General features: G+C 40.9%; 1 protein-coding gene across 2 annotated transcripts in view; it reads left to right on the top strand.

Moving 5' to 3' along the window:
• The window catches only part of mcc (MCC regulator of WNT signaling pathway), a 183,589-nt gene that overhangs the window by 83,619 nt on the left and 79,168 nt on the right, over positions 1-20,802 (top strand). For both annotated transcript variants that reach the window (XM_022665786.2, XM_022665787.2), the window contains one exon: positions 17,009-17,151. In XM_022665786.2, coding sequence (XP_022521507.2) covers positions 17,009-17,151 — 143 coding nt within the window. The remainder of the gene's footprint in view (positions 1-17,008; positions 17,152-20,802) is intronic.

The following is a 20,802-nucleotide window of genomic DNA, read 5'->3' as shown; positions in this document are numbered from 1 at the left end:
ACCATTTGGATTGGGTTCAGGTCCGGTGACTGTGGAGGACAGGTCATTTTTGTTAAGTACTTAAAACTCCACATGTGTTCATTGATAGTTGTGATGCCTTTAGTGAGAATCTACAATGGAAATAGTCATGAAAATAAAGAAAACGCGTTAAATGAGAAGGTGTCCAAACGTTTGGTCTGTGCTTTATAATATCGGCATCAGCCTGTCTTAATATCTGTTTGTCTAAAGAAAGGAAAAGGTGTATAATTAAACTACATATGATAAACACCCCCCGAGAGCCAGTCGTCACTTACTTTGACTCGTCCCAAACCATTATCTCATCAAGATCTGGGTCAAAGTCAAAGCAGGATATATAAAGGCTAAAAGCTAACACTAGCTGACCTGTAAAGAAAGTGGTTGCGTGTTGGGTGCTGGTCTAAAGGCTAACCCTACTACAATCTCTTCTGTTGGCCAAACTCACACTGTGTAAACAGGACACGGATCCAGCAACACTATCCAGTAGGACCCTGCAGTAATTATTAGAACTTCTTGTTTTACTGTGTTAAAGGCTACATACACTAGGCTGTGTTGTGCAGCTGTTGTGCTGTAAACGATCTAATAAAAGCACAGCTCATTATTTTTGGTTTCAGTGAGTCCTCCATAAAAAGAAAAATCTGTGTTTAATTCTAATGGCAAAATAACGGGGTGGTAAACAGGCTTGTAAAAACGCACCTGAGCATTTTTCATTTCAAAGTTACACAATAACTGTTTATACATTGGACAACATTGAGCTCCAGATTAGATAGATGGATGGATGGATGGATGGATGGATAGATAGGGTATGTAATGAGTGACTATCATCATTCAGAATGGAGAGCAATTTGTTCAGTGTCCTTTTCTCAGCCATTATGACCACAGAATCCAGGCCAGGGTTCTAGGCTAACTTTTTGCACTAGTTGCACCGGCACAAATGTTAGGTGCACCCAAATTTTCGACTGCATTGCTTTTAACACTGCAGTTTTACAGATTGACTTTTTTTTTTTAGCACTGGCCATCTGAGCAATATTGACTTGTAAATAATTAACTAACAATCTGGTCAGCATAAAGTTCTTTATGTGAAGCACAATTCTAGAAGAAAGGTAATTTACGAAAAATGTGTTGGTGTTTTTTAAGTGCCTTACTGATCTTAAATTTAAGCTTAAATCTCTCAAGATAAATTAAATAAAAATAAAATGTAGATGTGCAAGTGTTTTTTAGGGCTTCAAACCGAACATCTAATAGCTCAATATCTTATGGATTATCCACCATGACCCAAGACCAATTTTATATAGTTTGATGCACCTTTGTTCACTTAAATTACAAAGAAAAAAGGAAAAAGTCACACATGCCATCAGCAACTACACTCCAAGACATTTTTACATTAATAGTTGAAGTGTGTTGTACTGCAATAATAATCTATTCCAGCTCTGCTTAAAACATTTAAATTTGATGCAATTATTAAGAGAATTAAGATATTTGACCATATTTTAATAAAAAAGTGTACTTACTAAAGTCAAAATAAAATAAAATAGATTTTCTTTGTTGTTCTTGGTTTACAAGTCTACAAGCTGATCTAATGACTTTTATTATGACACGTAGCGGATAGTGGATTAGCTGCAATGGCTAACGGCTAACTAGCTAACCGTATTTCCAAGCTGAATTAATCAGTGTTTTTTTAATAACAGGTTGATTTCTTAGTGCTGGTTAGAGTGGGTTGGATGTGTTGTTTGATATTTGACATGGATTTTGACTATACTTGAGTTGGCTAACGGCTAACTGGCGATGCTAACTGTATTTCTGAACGACATTAATCACTGTTTTTGTCAAAAGATGGGTGTGTTTGTGCTGGTTAATGTTTGTAGATAGGATATGTGAATTATGACTATAGTTTACTCCAGTCTGTAGTTAAATATCTTTACAACACCAGAATTCAGCTGTCTGTTCAGTGCTAGGTAGGCTAACAGACTGCTGGTGTTAATGGAGATGGCTAATGGCTAACTGGCTAAATTAATCACTGTTTTTTTTATTATTTAGGTTAAAAACACGCTTGGTTGGATTCTGAGGTATTTTATTATTTGAGGTATTATATCTCCAAATATCTCCAAATTGTTCGGACTCTAGAGCCCTACAGGCCAATTCATGCATATTAGGGCACCTTTAACCTCATACATTTGTGAAGGTTGTTGGTCAATCTGTGGATTATGGTATTTTCACATCATACCAAATTTTCTTCTCAATTGTATCTCTGTACTACCTTCAACAATTCCAACATATCAGGGTCCCCCATAACCAGCTTACTGTTGTTCTACCTAAGAGAAGGATATAGTCGTATAGTCTCCAGTGAAACTGCATTGTGGGATTGTGCTGTCCACTCCATATGTTGAGGAAGCTAGAAAAAAGGAAAAAGCTTGGTAACCATGCCAACTCCACCATTCCTCCCCATTCTCTGAAGTGGTTAGATGAGGCTCAGTAAAGCAGTAGCTGTAGATTGTGTGTGTGCGCTCACATGAGAGTGATATGTACATACAGTGCATCACAAAAGTGAATACAACCCTCACATTTCTGCAGATATTTAAGTATATCTTTTTTTATCGAACAACACTGACAAAATTACACTAACACAATGAAAAGTGGTCTGTGTGCAGCTTATATAACAGTGTAAATGTATTATTCCCTCAAAATAACTCAATATACAGCCATTAATGTCTAAAAACCACCGGCAACAAAAGTAAGTACACCCCTTAGTGAAAGTTCCTAAAGTGGCAATATTTTATGTGACCACCTTTATTTTACAGAACTGCCTTAACTCTCCTGGGCATGGAGTTTACCAGAGCTCGACAGGTTGCCACTGGAATGCTTTTCCACCCCTCCATGATGACATCACGGTACTGGCAGATATTCCAGACTTTGTGCTCCTCCACCTTCCGCTTGAGGATGCCCCAAAGATGTTTTATTGGGTTTAGGTCTGGATACACGCTCGGCCAGTCCATCATATTTACCCTCAGCCTCTTCAATAAAGCAGTGCTCGTTTAAGAGGTGTGTTTGAGGTCATTATTATGATGCCCTGCAACCCATTTTCTGGGGGGAGGGAATCATGCTCTGCTTCCCCAACACCTGCTGCACTCATGCAGCCCCAGACCATGGCATTCCCACCACCATGCTTGACTGTAGGCATGATAGACTTTGTACTCTTCACCTGATTGCTGCCACACATGTTTGAGACCATCTGAACCAAACAAATTAATCTTGGTCCAGTAATCCATGTCCATTGTTGACATGTCTTCAGCAAACTGTTTGTGGGCTTTTTTGTGTACAGACTTCAGAAGAGGCTTTTAAGATCCTCAGAGTTCTTTGCAATAAGGCACTTTCAGCTTCACTACAAAAATGGAAACACCTGCTCCTTATACACACCTGAGACCTAGTAACACTAACGAGCCACATGACATTTTGGAGGGAAAATGACACACAGTGCTCAGTTTAGACATTTAGCGATGTAGTCTCTTAAGGGTGTACTCATTTTTGTTGCCGGTGGTTTAGACATTTATTGCTGTATATTGAGTTAATTTGCACGAAGAATAAATTTACCCTGTTATATAAAAGCTGCGCACAGACTACTTTTCATTGTGTCAAAGTGTCATTTTGTCAGTGTTTTCCCATGAAAAGATATACTTAAATATCTGCAGAAATGTGAGGGGTGTACGCACTTTTGTGATACACTGTAGATGATGTAATAATCTGTTCTGCATTTACTTCACCTGTCAGTTATTTGTTGACGTATTTGAATAAGCACATATTGCAGTGCTTTTACACTCATTTAGAGAATCCACAGAGCTGCGTAGCTCCAAGGCGCCACATGCACATGTGCACATGTCTACCATGTGTTTCCCAGCCATCCGAGACTGAAACATGTTCTGGACTGAGGTTTTTTTTTCTTCCACGTTCACATTCAAAAGCATGACCTAATTATTTATTTTTACCTAAACAAGGTAAAAACTGTTTTAGACCTAATCTTTTGATTTTGCATGTGGTAAAATGAAAATGTTAAATAAAACAAGATCCCCGTGAGCTAAGCAATATACCACTGAGACAAAACATCATGACAAGCAGGTTCTCAAAGTCCTATAAGGCCAATTTGTGCTTCTGTGGAGAATCTGTGTTGTAGTCTGTGTGCATCTTATGTGTATATTGATGCAGACACACCAATCCACACAAGTATAAATACTCATAATGTCTAGGCCACTTGTGCAGGCTTCATTGATCTAAAGCAGTCTAAAGTGCGGCTGATATGAACAGGAGATCCCTGGCTCGAATCCAGGTCATGCAGCTCGCCCTCAGCTGCTGGAGCCCTGAAAGAGCACCATTGGCCTTACCCGCCCAACTCTCTGGGTGAGTAGCTGGTGCTCTTTCCCCTCATCACTGTATGGGTGATGTCGATCAGCACAAGGCTGCATCTGTGAGCTGATGTATTAGAACTGAGTTGCTATGCTTTACTCAGAGTACTCTGTGATGCTACTCGGTAATGCTGCATCAGCAGCAGTTTGAAAAGAGGCGGAGATTGACTTCACATGTATCGGAGGAGGCATGTGCTAGTCTTCATCCTCCTTGTGTTGTGACATCACTAGTGATGGGGAGGATATACAGCTGAGTAGTACATTTAAAAGAGAAAAAAAAACCCTGTTGTCTGTTTGAGGTTTCTACTTCCCACACCACTGACCTTAGTTACTGACCAATACTGACTAAGAGAATCTCACAAGTTTTGCTGTTGGTTCTTCAACCCTGTTGTTCTGCTGTAACAATATGGCCACAAAATTGCCCAAGTCTACTGGCCTACTTATTTCTCCCTAATCAGATGACCATGTCTAGTTCTGGTGCTCTCCTTGCTCTTCAGGCACTTGGATATTCTGCTTCCATGCAGTCTAATACACTGTAGGGTGTGGTTCACCATGGGATGTGAAACATTCCTACTGTAACTATTATTACACATTTCTGTGACTTGGGCCAGCAGCATTTCTGTCGGTTTAAGCCTTGGACCTCACAACATCCTGTTGTCCGTTTGAATGTTGTACTTCCCAAACCACTGTCCTTAGTTACTGGCCAATACTGACCAAGAGAATACCACAAGTTTTGCTGTTTGGGAGGTGCTCCAACCCAACCAGTCCAGCTATAACAATATGGCCCTTGTCAACTGGGCTAAGTCTTGTTGCCTGCCCATTTCTCCTTGATCAAGTGACCTCGTCCATGCCTGGCACTCTCTTTGCACTTTAGTTCTGGACAAGGATTAACATGGGCCACTGGTAATAGTTACTCAATAGTTCTCACCAGGATTTCCATGGACTGGGATCCATGGAAAGTTCTTGTCCAGTCCTGGCACTCTCTTTGCACTTCAATAGTAGACAGATATTAGCATTGGCACCTTGACCTGAAGCCTTAATATGGCAAATGTGGCAAATTGTTAGTCACTATGTTGTAAAACATTACTCAGACCACTGGCAGCAGAAATGCTCCTACTTCTGACCAGGAGAATCCCTCCAGGTTTTCCTGTTTAGAATGTTCTCCAGCCCTGTTGTCCAGTTTTAACCAATATGGCCCTTGTCAACGTGGCCCACATCTTTATGCCTGCCCATTTCTTCTTGATCAGGTGACTTGGTCCAGTTCTGGCACTCTCTTTGCCCTTTGGTGCTGGACAAGGATCAGCTTGACCCCTGGTGGTGGAATAGCTTTGACTAGGGAAATCTCACCAGTTTCTCTGTTTTAGAGATTCTTTAACTCACTTGTCTGGACTTGGTGATTTGGCCCTTGTCAAAATGGCTCAGATCTTCATACCAGACAATTTCTGCTTGATCAGGTGACTTGGTCCAGTTCTGGCACTCTCTTCGCCCTTAATGCTGTACAGGGATCAGCATGACCACTGGTTGGTTTTACTGAATAGTTCTGACTAGGAGAATCCCACCAGTTTTTTTGGTTTAGAGATGCCCCAACCCACTTGTCTGGACATGGTGATGTTTGCCCTTGTCAGTGTCACTCGTGTCTTAATGCCATTTGTTTTGACTGGGATTTACATGGGTACCTTGAACTGTCCATGTCTAAAAGGACCCATGCTCAAGTTCTTGTCCAGTTCTGAAACTGTCTGTGCCTCATAATAATGATTATAATGAATCATTTTTGGGATTCGGGCAACAGTTGCCTCAATCACCCAGAATTTGTCATTTCAAAGCTACTTTGACCTGATCTTTTTTGCAAAAGTGACTCAAGACTTTCTGTCTACCCATTTCTCACGGCATCCAACTGCATCCTACAATAACTGACTATTTAGTTTCCAATCTTGTCCCATCTTGCTACCATACAGTCTACAACTGGGAATCCAGATGGTACTCCACCTCGTCTAGGGGTTCCAAGTCTTGCCCTAATGAGCAGTGAACTCTGACCACCAGTGTGTTTGCGGTCTTCTGGATCTTTATTTCTACTTGTTCACCAATTCACTCTGGAGACTCCATTCCACCAGGAGATCATTAAAGTGCTAAACGAAAAAGGCTTTTTCAGACTGATTGTGATCTCATGTGGAACTTAATGAACATGTCCTTCAGTGGCCAGCCAGCCAGAGGTCATTAGGAATGCACTGAATGTAGCTGTTATTGACTATGCAGAGGTCGAACGCCTGAACCTCATCAAACCCACATATATACACACACACACACACACACACATATAAACACACAGAACATAGTGCACTGGAATACAGACTGGGTATTGCCATCATTCAAAGCAGCAAATTACTAAGATCCCACCAGAACTCACTAGAATAAGGCTGAATATGAACAAGCAGCTAATTCATGTGCAGCAGGTCTGGTCTGGTACAAGTAGAAAAAAAGGCTTTTGCTCAAGAAAAAAAAATAGAAAGAATACCTTGTTCTCAAGACAAGTTCTGGAGTGGGCTGGAAACAAACCCTGACATTTATAATAAAGACTCACTTCAGTCTCTGCACCGAGGGCCTACTGTGTGCTTATGCAATTGTTGTATGGCTTCCCACCATTACAGTTCTGTAAACACTTGATTTCTGTGAATTTTCCCACTTTATGACTCATCCAAGTGCAGCGCTGCCTGTTTGAAGAGGCACTTTCTTGTTAGATTAGGTGGGTGTATAACAACTGCCAGTACTTCAGCTTGTATCGTGATTTGGATGTATTTCAAAAGCTGTGATTGGTCTGTGTTCGTTCTTTTTGAGCCATGATTTTCAGATGGGAAATGTGGCCAAATTTACCTTAAATATATTTTCAATTCTGTAGTTTTTACTAGGGACCATCTGGATGTCCTACTTTCAGAGACAGCATTTGTACAATTTTGCCATGAGCAATAATACAACAATAAATGTGGTAATATATTTTTTAGACTATATGGCGCACTGGATTATATGGGGCAATATCAATGAACGTCTATTTTCTGGTCTATTTTCATACATATGGAGCACAGGATTATAAGGCACATTAAGCAACACTAGTAAGGATGTCTACATTGAAGTCAGCAAGGGTGTCGCCATGTTTCCCTTCTTATTGGGAAGCTGGATGAAGCGCTTAAGTAAAAAAAACTGTAATCCTAAAAAGAAAATACATTTTCAAAGTCAAATGAGTGCTGGATGTTAATCTACACAGATTTTTCAGATCTCCTGAAAACTGTTTATTTGGGTAAGTGAAGCACTTCCATTTATTTGCTTTAAGTTTAGATTTCCAATATTTTGTCTAACAGTGAGTTTTCAGTGAAGTTTCCCCAGCACTAAGGCTGGGTGCAGCAGCATTAGCATTACCCGTAAACGCAGTGCTATTAGGACATAAATGCCACTCGATAGCGGTAAACTGAGGAACCCTAGACTGAGTGTTCTAAAAAGCCAGGGCGCTATGAGCTAGCGGTTCGTCCCACGTAACTGGTTTTAACACGGCAAACATGAAAACATTGACTACAGTCCAATATACTCGCCTCTGATTACCGAAAGAGCTACCGCTGCAGCTAGCGGCCAATGCTAATGCTGCTGCACCCAGCCTTAGAGCTGGAGAAACTTGCATAAATGAGTTCACTGAGCTCCTAAGAGAGACCTATTCTTTCACTAATGTTTGTAGAAGCAGTCCATGACTAGCTTCATGCTTTTATACACCATTGTGTCCATTAAAGCGATTGGAAGCTGAGTTTAATGATTACCTTCAGGCAATATATTGTATTTCTGAAACTGTTAGCGATACATATAGCGTAAAACAGTAGTCATATCCATCTTAAAAAATGATCTTTGTCTATTTCTTAGGTATATGTCAGCCTAGGTATACGTCAGCTTCCATATGGTACACACTAGTGTTTTCCCCCCTCAAGCGTGAGACGAGCACCGGGCAGAGAGGTCGTGATTAATAGCCAGTGTCCGGTGTCATCCTCTCCTCAGCCTCTGTCAGTTCACTCTGTCGCTCAGCAGCTCTCTACAAGCATCTGACACTAATTTTCTCCGACAGAAAAAAGACCCCAGTGCCCTGGATGAATCCACTCAGTCCGAGCACTCAGACATCCAAGATGCCTCACCTTTTGACTTCTGACCTCCACACACAGGCCTAGATTCTGACAGTGTGTGCAGTTTGAGGCGCAGTTGAAGTGTGTGATTTATTTTAGCAATTTACACAATGCTGTCACTTACTCTACTCTACGCTAGCTAGCTTCTTGCTTCAGGGCAAACTGAAGAAGCAAAATACCTCAGACATCTAACATGTTTTGGCTGAGTTTAAAAACACTGTCATATTTTATCTGTTTATTATTTTTGAAATTTAAGCTCGTCAGATCTAGTGAATAACCTGAAACCAACAAATACAGGTGTTGGCAATGAAACTGAAACACCTGGTTTTAGACTACAATAAAGTATTGTCCTGACTGACAGTTCTGGTGGAAACAGGAGAGTTGAGGTGCACATTGAATTCTGCCGTGATTTGTTCAGCCGTGGTTTTATGTTTTTTTAATACAGTCCGGGTTAGCACCCAAACATCCCTTTCAGACAGCTTCCTCTTACAGCATCCACAGTTAATCCTGTTGGATGTGGTTGGTCCTTCTTGGTGGTTTTGTGACATTATCCTGAATACCGTGGCTCTTGATACATCACAAAGACTTGCTGTCTCGGTCACAGATGCACCAGCAAGACGTGCACCAACAATTTGTCCTCTTTTGAACTCTGGTGTGTCACACATAATGTTGTGTGCATTGCAATATTTTGAGTAAAACTGTGCTCTTAACCTGCTAATTGAACCTTCACACTCTGCTCTTACTGGTGCAATGTGCAATTAATTAAGATTGGACACCAGATTGGCTGGTCCAATTTAGCCATGAAACCTCCCACACTAAAATGACAGGTGTTTTAGTTTCATTGTCCAACCCCTGTATGTGAACTATGATGAACCGACATATGGATTTGTGGAATAATAAGATGGACAGCACACATGAATGTATCTTTATAATAAGCGTGTATAGACCATTTTATTTTTTATTAAACCTAAAATAATACGAATGCTATATAAATTACAAACAATTAGCTAGACATAGCTAGCATTTTTGTCTGTTTTAATAAAAAGCTGACCAGCTGACAACGGACAAGATCTCACTTCAGCAATGGATGGATGGGTCTCCATCCACTTTCAGAAGGCAGTTTTAGAAAATTGTGACCTCTATCTTTGACCTCTACTCACAGGCCTGCTGGACTGAATGAAGCTGGGAGGTGTGTTATGACCTCTCTGCTCTCGCTGGTCCAGAACCTGGCCAGAGCTTTATCTCGTTCACAAGGAACACAGTGGTGTTTGTTGCCTCCGGCTCATTTGGACTACACAGAACATTCAGTCACAGCACGCGAGCACCGGCTATTGAATCTCCTCCAGCTATTCCTCCAACAAAGCATCCATTGTTTCCAGCTCAAGCACTGCTGAAACTCTGCCATATAGACTTACAGCACCCAGTTAGTACTGATTATCCAGACCTGCTCACAGGACTAAATATTAAAGCCCCGGGGGACATAAATCCCTATTTTCTTTGTGATTAGTTTAATCTTGCCCTATGGGTTAAAAGTGTGTGTAATTCTGTGTTGCCTGTAAAGAACATTCCAATAACCTACAAAAAATAACCATAGTACTTTGTATATTTTTTGCCCATATAGTGTATACACTCACCGACCACTTTATTAGGTACACCTGTCAAATCAGCCAATCACATGGCAGCAACTCAATGCGTTTATGCATGTAGACTTGGCCAAGATGATCTGCTGCAGTTCAAACCATCAGAGCATCAGAATGGAGAAGAAAGGTGATTTAAGTGATTTTGAACGTGGTATTGTTGGTTGTCGGTGCCAGACGGGCTGATCTGAGTATTTCAGAAACTGCTGATCTACTGGGATTTTCACACAAAACCGTCTCTAGAGTTTACAGAGAATGATCAGAAAAAGAAAATCGGAAAAATATCTAGTGAGCGGATTCAGTTCTTTGGAAGCAAATGCCTTGTTGATGCCAGAGGTCAAAGGAGAACGGCCAGACTGGTTCCAGCTGATAGAACAGCAACAGTAACTCTATAAATAACCACTCAACCGAGGACTGCAGAAGAAGAGCATCTCTGAACATCAGCACAACACGATTTCCAACCTTGAGTCGGATGATGAACTACAGCAGCAGAAGACCAAGACCACACTGGGTGCAGCTCCCGCAGCTAAGAACAGGAAACTGAGGCTACAGTTCACACAGGCTCACCAAAACTGGACAACAGACGATTGTAAAAACGTTACCTGGTCTGATGAGTCTATGATGATTTCTGCTGCGACATTCGAAAGGTATGGTCAGAATTCAGGATCAACAACATGGGCATCGTGTCAATGCCACAGCCTTCCGAAGTATTTTTGGAGGAAAGTGCAGCGACTCGGTTCTGAAACATCAGCTCACAGATGCCTTGTGATGAGGGGTGATAAGTGTTATCTACCCACCCAGAGAGAGCAGGACCAGTTGTGTTCTCTCAGGACTCCAGGAGCTGATGACAGGCTGCATGTCCTGGATTCTAACCAGTGATCTCCTGATTATAGTGGCACCGCTTTAAACTGCTGGACCACTTGGTGAACCATATGTTCTATTGTATATTGGACTTTTCATAGAATTGGACATTTTAGTGTGCTCCTAAAAATGATCAAACACCTTAATGCAATTACATGAAATTAAAAGTGAAATTAAAACACAAAAATTAACGATGTAGGTGACTGAAGAATTCCAACATTAAAAAAATAAATAAATAAACATTTCAGCAGGCTGCCTCTATACAGCTCTATAGTATGCCTTACTCTCATGAAACCCCCTTGAGGTGATGGATGAGGAAAAGATGGTCAACAAACTAAAATTATTAGATAGTAAACTAAAACCTAGACACACTATGAAGAGCTGTCAGCTTTGCTTTACTTTAACATGTTCAGTATAAATAAATCATCCTGTGTGGCGCTCTCACTTCAGCGCTTTTCCTCGATTGGTGCAGTGAAGCATATCTTTGCTGTCCAATGAAAAACATGTATCTCCAAAACGGCAACTTTACAGGAGAGAAAAAAAAACTTGTAAACTTTCAATGGAAGGCAAAGTAAAAAGAGTTTATTTTAGGTCATTTTGACTTATTTTTATTGGTCCGTTCATTAAGAAACCAAGAAATCTTGGCACAGTGTAAGGGACAGTTTGTCTGTTCAAATTATGTATTAAACTAAAAATCAACAGAAATGGAGATGCTTTTTTTGTTGTTGGACAACGACGAGTTATGACTAAAGGGTCGTGATTGACTGACCATGCCTTTGTCAGGGTGCATACACTTTTTCAACAATAAATTCCATGACTTTTCCCAGCCTTTGTGGCAAATTTTCATGACCATACAATCTTTAAAATATCAGTGCAGACCAGAGCTTCCGGGCCTTTAGCCCCGAATAACTTTCCTGTAGCCCCGAATCGTTTTGCTCAGCTCAGTTGTATTATTATCACTGACCTCTGTGTAAATAGAAAAGCTCTTAACGCCAATCACAGAACCAGCTCAAGGATAATGTTTTGCCTTTTAGAAGAAAAAGCCAATCAGCTTGCTGGTTTTGCAGAGCGCGGTGGGCTAGTAGGGAAGTAAGAAGGGGGCACCGCACTGTTAACCTGGAGCAGTGGCGAGCACAGACATTTTTGGGGGCAAGTGCTCAGGGGGAAAAAGGGCACTTTTAGCGCACGTGGAACTCTTCACTATAAAATTACACGCACATGTGGAATGAAATTTGATTTTATTTGTAACATTCTCTAAACGTGAGTTTTCAATGGAAAAATGTCACACCACCAACTGATAAAATACATAGTAGTTTGGTGCTGTATGAGCCATTTTACTGCACAACAAACTGATTTCACGTTGGGCTTAGAGGGCAAACGGTAGGATTTTACTTGATGTGTATGTTACCTGGCTGGTGGGACACGGGGGAGAAGAAGCCTATCTGTTGCCGTGTGTGCTGTGCTGAAGACTCGCTGAACTGAACTGCTGCTGAAGCGCGTGACAGAGGAAGAGAGAGGTCGGGTGTGTGCGAGCTGATTTCCGGCCATTCTGTTTTCACTCGTTTTTAATCGCTCAGGTTTTCAAAAGATCATTTTAAACCGGCCTCAGTAAAATCTTAATAATAATAATATTAATATATATAAAAAAAAAAAACGAAGTTTCAAAAGGGCACTTTGGTTGATAAAGGGCAGAGTTGGTGGAGTTTACCGGTGCCGGGATGAGAGCAGCAGCAACCCGGTGTTTAGTTAGCTAATGCTAGCTAGCTCCGTGCTGCTTGTCCTGTGTACAAATATCACTTTTCTGCAGTTCAGGTCCTTCAGGCCTATTATTAGTCTGAATTAAGACAGACAGCATTAAATCAGCATGTTTCAATCAATGAGTGAATTTTCAGTTATATTGCAGCAGCTAAAGCTCCGGTCGGAGGAGGACTCGCGCAGCCAGCTAGCTAACACAAAGTGATACGATGGATTTACCCAAACATTAAATTATTTTTACAACTAAAATAGCTTTTCTCATTGGATAAACGGAAACACTTAGATTGGTAGAGCAGATTTCCATGACTTTTCCAAAACTTTCTGGATATTTTTATTTTTTCAAAACTTTTCCAGGCCTGGAGATAACTTTATCGATAACTTTTCCAGGTTTTTCATGACCGTACGAACCAGAGACTGTAAAAAAGATGGACGCCGTGTCGCCATTCTCATTTATTCAATGAAAATGGAGCCAAAATCTTCCTCCATGTTGGCGATCCTCAAACCCGAGTCTGTGCAGTAGAGACCAGAGGAGGGTGAAAGACTGTGGAGAGACCGCCTACTCATTTAAATAACCCCGCCCCTGAGGGCTGCCTCGCGGTCACAGGCTGCAGAGCAGAGCAGAGCTGACGGTCTGTTATTGGTCCCGCCCATAACCAGCCCTTTTACAATAATCACACCTTTTTAAATAGAGCTGAATAACGTTTTAAAAAACGAATTCTGTGGGGATATAAAAATTTGACAATATAAGCAGAGGTTACACTAGCTGCTGCATTTAAATAAAGGAGGTAGAATTACAGTATATTAGAAAAAAACATGATTGAAAGTTGTCTGTTTTGCCATTGAAACCTATGGGGATGGGTGGGGTTACACAGCTTTCTGAAACCGAACAGCAGGGGGCGCCCGACCTGTGGTGGCTTCACTTTTGAGAGACGATGCTCTGTCCAGCTACACACAGTCTATGATACGAACCATGATTTGTTGCACATTTGCTTTGAATCTCTCAGCTGTGGCCGCAAAAACATACCAATCTACCAAAGTCATTGGAGGAAGGACGAACTCTAGCACACACACACAAATCCCCCCTTGTCCCCAGGGCACAGCAATCCCCAGCTCTGCAGCTTCTCTCCGGCCCAGTTAGGATACCTGATCCTGACCTGGGGGTGATGAGCTAAAACAGATTAATTCCACATGTTCTACATAAGCAGAGGAGCCTCAGGGTAGGTGCTGTAATGGGTTGTGCTGTTTTGTCCAAGTTACATATCAGCAATATCCATATCATAACCATAGCATTTCTGTTTCATTTCCATTTTAATTCAGTCAGACCAGGATAGAGGAGTCAAAGCAGTCGTTTGGCTGTAAACCAGATTAACAGTATTCCCTTTACACCCAATGTAGGCAGCTGATCAGACAAGACATGCCTCCATTTCTTCACTCTGCTCTGGAGCTGTCAGCAGCAGTGTCCTGATCCTATCCAGGGGAATGAAACTGAGCTGATCCAGACATATTTAAATTCATTGAGTATCTGCATTATGAAACCTCTTTCTGTCACTGTAGTAGAGACTGCATAAAAAGGGGCATTATGCAGGGCCTGTAGCAGTGAGGACATTTTCCCCCAAGATAACCATGCAATCTAAATGTAGCATGCAGCATGACACCATTAGGAAAAAATGGAGAAATATTATCTGTAGAAAAATAGTCCTATATTAGGAAGGTGCACTAAAAAAGAAGAATTGGAAAAGCTTTATAATGACAATACTCAATGAAATTAAATAAACAATATGCCTGCATTGGTACACATATAAGAAACTTTGATAGAATCAAATCAAATCAGAAAAAAATAGAATATCTTTAAAAAAATGTTACTGTTTATTTCAGTAATTCAGTTAAAAATTTGAAATTCATAAATGTTATAAATGTATTAAACACAGAGTGATTTATTTCAAGTGTTGATGATTGTTAATGATTATGGCTTACAGCCAGTGAAAACCCAAAAATCTGTATCTCAGATCAGGTCCTTTAGCCCTTCTTATTTTGGTTGTTAGCATCTGGACTAACTCCTTCCAATTGTGCTGAGCCCAGCAGCACTGTCTGTTAGCATTGCTGTTTCAACCCTGCTGAGTCTGGCTGTTAGCATCTAAACTAACCTGCTCCAATCCTGTAGATCCTGACTGTTTTTCTTGGTAGCATTGTGGTTTCAGACATGCTGAGCCTGGCTTTTAGCATTAGGGATAACCTGGCTGAACCCTTCTGAGTCTGGCTTTAAGCATTAGGGTTAACCTGGTCCAGCTCTTTTGAGTCTGGCTGTTATCATCTAAGCCAGGGGTGTCCAAACTACGGCCCGCGGGCCATTTGCGGCCCATTTCCTTTTTTGGAGCGGCCCTCGCGGTATTTTAGAAATAGAATGAAAGTTGGCCCGCTGTTAAGCAGGTTTTTATAATGTGAGATTCAAAGTTTGAACGCTAGGTGTCAGAAACGGGCTAAAGAGTCTAAAAGCGGAGAGAGTGCGCATTTCTAGCGCAGAAAAATGGGGCAAAAGAGTCTAAAAGTTGCCGTAATTAAGGAGACATCATGAAATTAAACATCAATTTGAAAAATCTTAGTTTACACAAAACTGTCAAAGATAAAGATAGTAAGTCAAGTAAAATGGTGTGTAAATTAAAGTAATCAGGAAAAAGTATTATTTAAAGTGGTATATTTCATTATTTGTTTTATTATAGAGTCTGTGGCCCGTGACTTCAAATATATTTCTCCTTCTGGCCCCCAACAAAAAAAGTTTGGACACCCCTGATCTAAGCTAACCTGCTCCAATCATGTAGATTCTAACTGCTCTGCCAGGTAGCATTGTGGCTTCAGACCTGCTGAGCCTGGCTTTTAGCATTAGGGTTAACCTGGCTGAACCCTGCTGAGTCTGGCTTTTAGCATTAGGGTTAACCTGGTCCGACCCTGCTAAGTTTGGCATCCAATATTGTGGATCCTGCCTGTTCTCTCTGGTAGCATTTTGGCTTCGGACCTGCTGAGCCTTCTGTTTACGTTGGGACTAACCTGGTCCAGCTCTTTTGAGCCTGGTTGTGTTAGCATTGGGATTAACCTGGTCCAACCCTGCTGCCTGGGTGCTAACTTTTTGACTATTCAGATCCTGACTGTTCTCTCTGGTAGCATTGTGGGTTCAGCTCCTCTGGGCCTGGATGTTAGCATTGGGACTAACTTGGTCTAACTCTGCTGAGCCTGGCTGTTAGCTTTGTGACTATTCTGTTCCAAACTTTTAATGCATTGAATGCAATGACATTATCACAGCAATACAAATATTAAGTAGGAAGCCTTTCCTGGACAGTAGAGTTATTTTCGCAAAAGCCTTTTGTACATTAATTTTTATTATTTTATTGTACATTAAACTATTAAATTATACGTTTTTAACCAGTATTTCAACATTTATGAGTACAGTATGTGTCCAAGCAGATCTACAGACATAAGCTACATTATCCTCCTGAGTTTAATTCCTGTAATTGAAATTGACACTGACCTGACGTCCGTTTATCTAGCTATCGGCATCAGCAGCCATTAAATAACCTCTCCGGTCAAAAACGTCTCATTCGCCCTACATACACGCCGTCGCTTCATTCTTTCAGGGGTCCGAGTGTCCCGCCTCCATTTATCTCCTGCTGTTTTAGTGAATGGGTCGACACGAGGTGAATTTAAATTCCCCATAGTAGCACTCAATAGCTAATTCCACTGTACTTAATGCTGCCATTAATCAGCGTACAGTCTGACAGGCCGGTGCTATAGGGGGACAGTGTGTTGAGTGTGCATGTGTGTGTGTGTGTGTGTGTGTTGGTGGAGTGGACGTGGGTGGCCGCGGTTGTTGGCTGCGGCTGCAGTGAAGCGTACGCTCATATATTTCATTACTGGGACCGTTACGGAAACTGACATCCTGAATTATTCAAAATTTAGCTCCCCGTCCTGCGGAGGCAGTGTTTATGAATGAGTTAGTGTGTGGATGTGTGTTCACATCTGTTTTGGTGTGTGTTGTCTCTGTATGATTTGAGAAAAGTGTGTGTGTGTGTGTGTCTGATGGGAAATAATTTCTTGCTCGGGGGGTGTGTGTTCGCCTCACCTTGGGGGTTTCTCTTTGTGTGTTTTTTTATATTATTAAATTCCCTGTGTGTGTGTGTGTGTGTGTGTGTGTGTGTTTGCACAGTGTGAGCAGTCTCATCTTCTGCGGGAGCATGAGGAGGTGCAGGAGAGGACGACGCTGCGCTACGAGGAGCGAATCACCGAGCTGCACAGCGTCATCGCCGAGCTCAACAAGAAGATAGACCTACTGCAGGGAACCACCATCAGGTCAGCTACTATACAAAACACTACAGGTGCAAATATTTGTGGTAGGGCTGCACGATATACCGTTTAAGTATCGTCATCATGATGTGCGCATGTGCAAGTCACATTCCAGGACGTGTGATGTCACTTGAGGCAATTAAATCAAACACGTCATGTTACAATTGTTTGATTCTTGACACAAGAAGTAGATGCACAGCGCTGTCTCTGTGTCTGTGTGAGTGACAGGCTGCTGCTGCCTGAGAAGCGTGAGGGGGAGGGGGGGCAGGAATAAACACGAGGTAACCAGCACAGTTTTGCACAGTCCAGCACAGTTTTGCACAGATATTTTCAGTTACAGCTGAATTCACGCTTTTAATCCCAGAAAAACGCTCTTATTTACCTTTTTAAAAAAGCCATTTAAATGCCTGATTAAAGGGCCGATTACTGTTGTTTTGCTGTTTTCCTCGAGTTTTGAGTACTCTGCGCTGACATGTGACAGCGCACAGGTGGGGGTGGGGCTGGTGACGTCATGGGCCCTGCATTTTTTTAATATTGCGATATACATAATCAAAAAAGAACATTTGCAAAGTAATTTTTTTCCAATATGGTGCAGCCCTAATTTGTGAACACCCTGCCCTCAACAGGTGCATTATTAGTGCAAATAGACACACAGATTATACACTACCTGATCAAAAAAAAGGTCACACACTCTAATTTATATTTTGATGGAGCGCCTACATCTTTGATTGCAGCACACATTCACTGTGACATTGTTTCAATAAGCTTCTGCAATGTTACAAGATTTATTTCAATCCAGTTTTGCTGGATTAATTTTTCACCAAGATCTTGCAGCAGCATTAATGATAGTAGAGTCTGACCACTGCACAAAGTCTTCTCCAGCACATCCCAAAGATTCTCAATGAGGTTAAGATCTGAACTCTGAAAATGATGATCTCATGCTCCCTTGTGAAATCACTCTTTCACAATTCCAGCCCCATTAATCCTGGCATTGTCATCTTGGAATATGGTCGTGCCATCATGGAAGAAAAAATCCATTGATGGAATAAGCTGGTCTATGTTCAGTATATTCAGGTAGTCACATATTGTTGCTGAACCTAGACCCAGGATTTGTACAGTGGAATTTGAAAAGGCAGTTTCCAGGCCTGGATAAGTTTTGGGGAAATAAAAATACCCAGAAAGTTTTGGAAAAGTCATGGAAATTTGGTCTTCAAATCTTTATATTTATCTGTTTATCGATTGAGAAAATCTATTTTGACCTAAGAAATACGTGAGCTCAGAGTTAATTCAGTAATTTAGCCCTACACAATGGAGCTGTCAGGATCCGACACTCATTTTACTACCAAGCTACTACTATACTATTATAATCAATTTTGATTATAGTTTTAGTTGATTTTTGGTTTTATTGTCTGCACTGATGTTTTATCGTATGGTCAGGAAAATTTGGCTTGAAGGCATGGAAAAATCATGAAAAAAATGATAGAACACAGTTTGCAGAACAGAACACAGTTTACAGAACACAGGTTGGATCTACTTATTTATTTTTACTACTTATCTAAGGATATAAAAATATATACAGACAAACTGTCTGTGTGCATTTGCACACTTTTGTCTGTGGATGCAAAGTAGCTGAATGCATTCATTATAAGGGGTGTGCACAAACATCTGGACATAAAGTGTACTCTAAAGAGCATAAGGAAATGATACAATTGTGACACACAGACACACTAACATGCCATTACTATGTATATACTATTTGTCTTTGTCCTGAAAATGTTTGATACACACACACACATACACACACACACACACACACACCACCTGGTCAGACACATGTATGACCACATGCTGCTCAATTCCTGTCTTTCTAAACAAGCACACACACACACACACACACACACACACTTATCCTACTTATTCTGCGTGCCTGAGGCCTGCTGTGTGTGGTCAGGCATAGAGAAACACACACACACACAAAAGCCACTCCCTCCAGTCTGCAGGCTGTGTATTGACGGTGAGGAGACGGAAGGTCAGCCGCAGGTCCGCTGCTCAGGGACTTCTTTCTGCGGCTAGCCAACAAATTAATTAAATAAATTAATGAGAAGAATTTTTCTGAAGAATCTTTGCTGATGGTCGTCCTAAATGAGGTCAAAAACTCGGTAATTGTTTCCTCACCTGACAAATTTCTTCCCACCATCAGACATGTTACAGACCTTTTAGCCTATTTCAGGTCTTATTAAAATGTGCTCCATGTAATTGAAGCTGTTTTCGCTCTGTAGTACTGCCTGGAGAAACATTGTGATATGAGAGCAGCACTTTATCTAAAGAGCTCCTGCTGCTGTTCCTCAGTTGTATGACTGTGTTCTTATCAGAATCAGTAAAATAGAAAAAGAACAGCATATGACCAAAGCTTTCTCACTTATTCTCTCAGAGAAAAAGAGACGAAATGTAATTATGCAATCGGTCCTGGGCACAAAATCATTTATTCAACACAAGTGATAAAGCTCTAGATATGAGGTAAAAAAAAAAAAACTTCAAGAACAGTAACTACAGCCATTTTAAATATATTAATATTGTAGCTTGAAGGATCATTTGTGTTAACTGGAGAAAGAAGGGAATTGTGATAAACTGATAAACAGTTACTTAAATACTTTAATGCCTCTAATGTGTTCAATAATAAGTATTTTAGGTCCGCTTATAGTGTTTATGGAACTGTTTAAAATATTTAGTTTTGTAAAGGAAGTTGTGTTAAAGTTGTGGGCGTATCTCTTTTTAAGGTCTATAGTTTGTTTACATTCTTCAGCTGTGTTTCTGATAATAAAGTCTGATTTCTTCATATATTGTGTCATTTTGTGGGACAAAATGAACCCAATATTAACCAAAGCCTTAATTTAAAGCCTGAATGTTTGATATTATATGTACTCCTAACAGTAGAGTAACTCACAAACCTATATAAAAGCCCAGTCATGCAAATAAAAAACTATAAATAAATAATAATACAAATATTGTGATATACAGTATAAAATACTGATATATATATACATTTCTTCTGCATTAATAATGCTGTTCCACATGTGTAAGCTGCCCACACAGTAATCACTAATACAATCCTGAACCAGCAGTAGTGCATTACTTTGAATACTGGAGCTCATACAGTAGAGAAATTCGGGACAGTAATCTCTCAGTCTGTTATCTGCTGAATCTGATGAGCTCATGGAGTTATCAGGCTGATGTTCACCAGCAGTGAGCTGCCATTGTGTTTAAATAAGAGCAGATTTCCTGCATGAGCTGGTGACATTTTCTCAGCGGAAGATGACAGCGGCTCCACCTTCCCCATCCTCCTGTGCATGTATGTGCATACATTAGCATGCAAATAAAGAGAACTCTGAGAGACACTCTACTTCACTTTTAATTGGAAGAGCCTCCAGCCTGCGCAACACGTGGTCAGGTCAGAGGTCAGAGGCTGGACACATGTTCATTAGATAAAGGGCCGGCATCAAATTAAACGAGCTGGTGTGTTCAACCAGCCATGAATCAGTGAGAAAGTTAAAGTTAAAGTGCCGGGGCTGTATACTTACACAAGACAACGCCCCCTAAACACTAAACACGGCTTAAAATCTACTAAAGCATTCATGCAGGGGAACAAGTACAACGTTC

The sequence above is a fragment of the Astyanax mexicanus genome, chromosome 1 (assembly GCF_023375975.1).
Source record: "Astyanax mexicanus isolate ESR-SI-001 chromosome 1, AstMex3_surface, whole genome shotgun sequence".
Classification (NCBI taxonomy): Eukaryota; Metazoa; Chordata; class Actinopteri; order Characiformes; family Acestrorhamphidae; genus Astyanax; species Astyanax mexicanus.
Note: the sequence above shows the minus strand (reverse complement) of the source record. Positions and strands in the feature narration are given on the sequence as shown.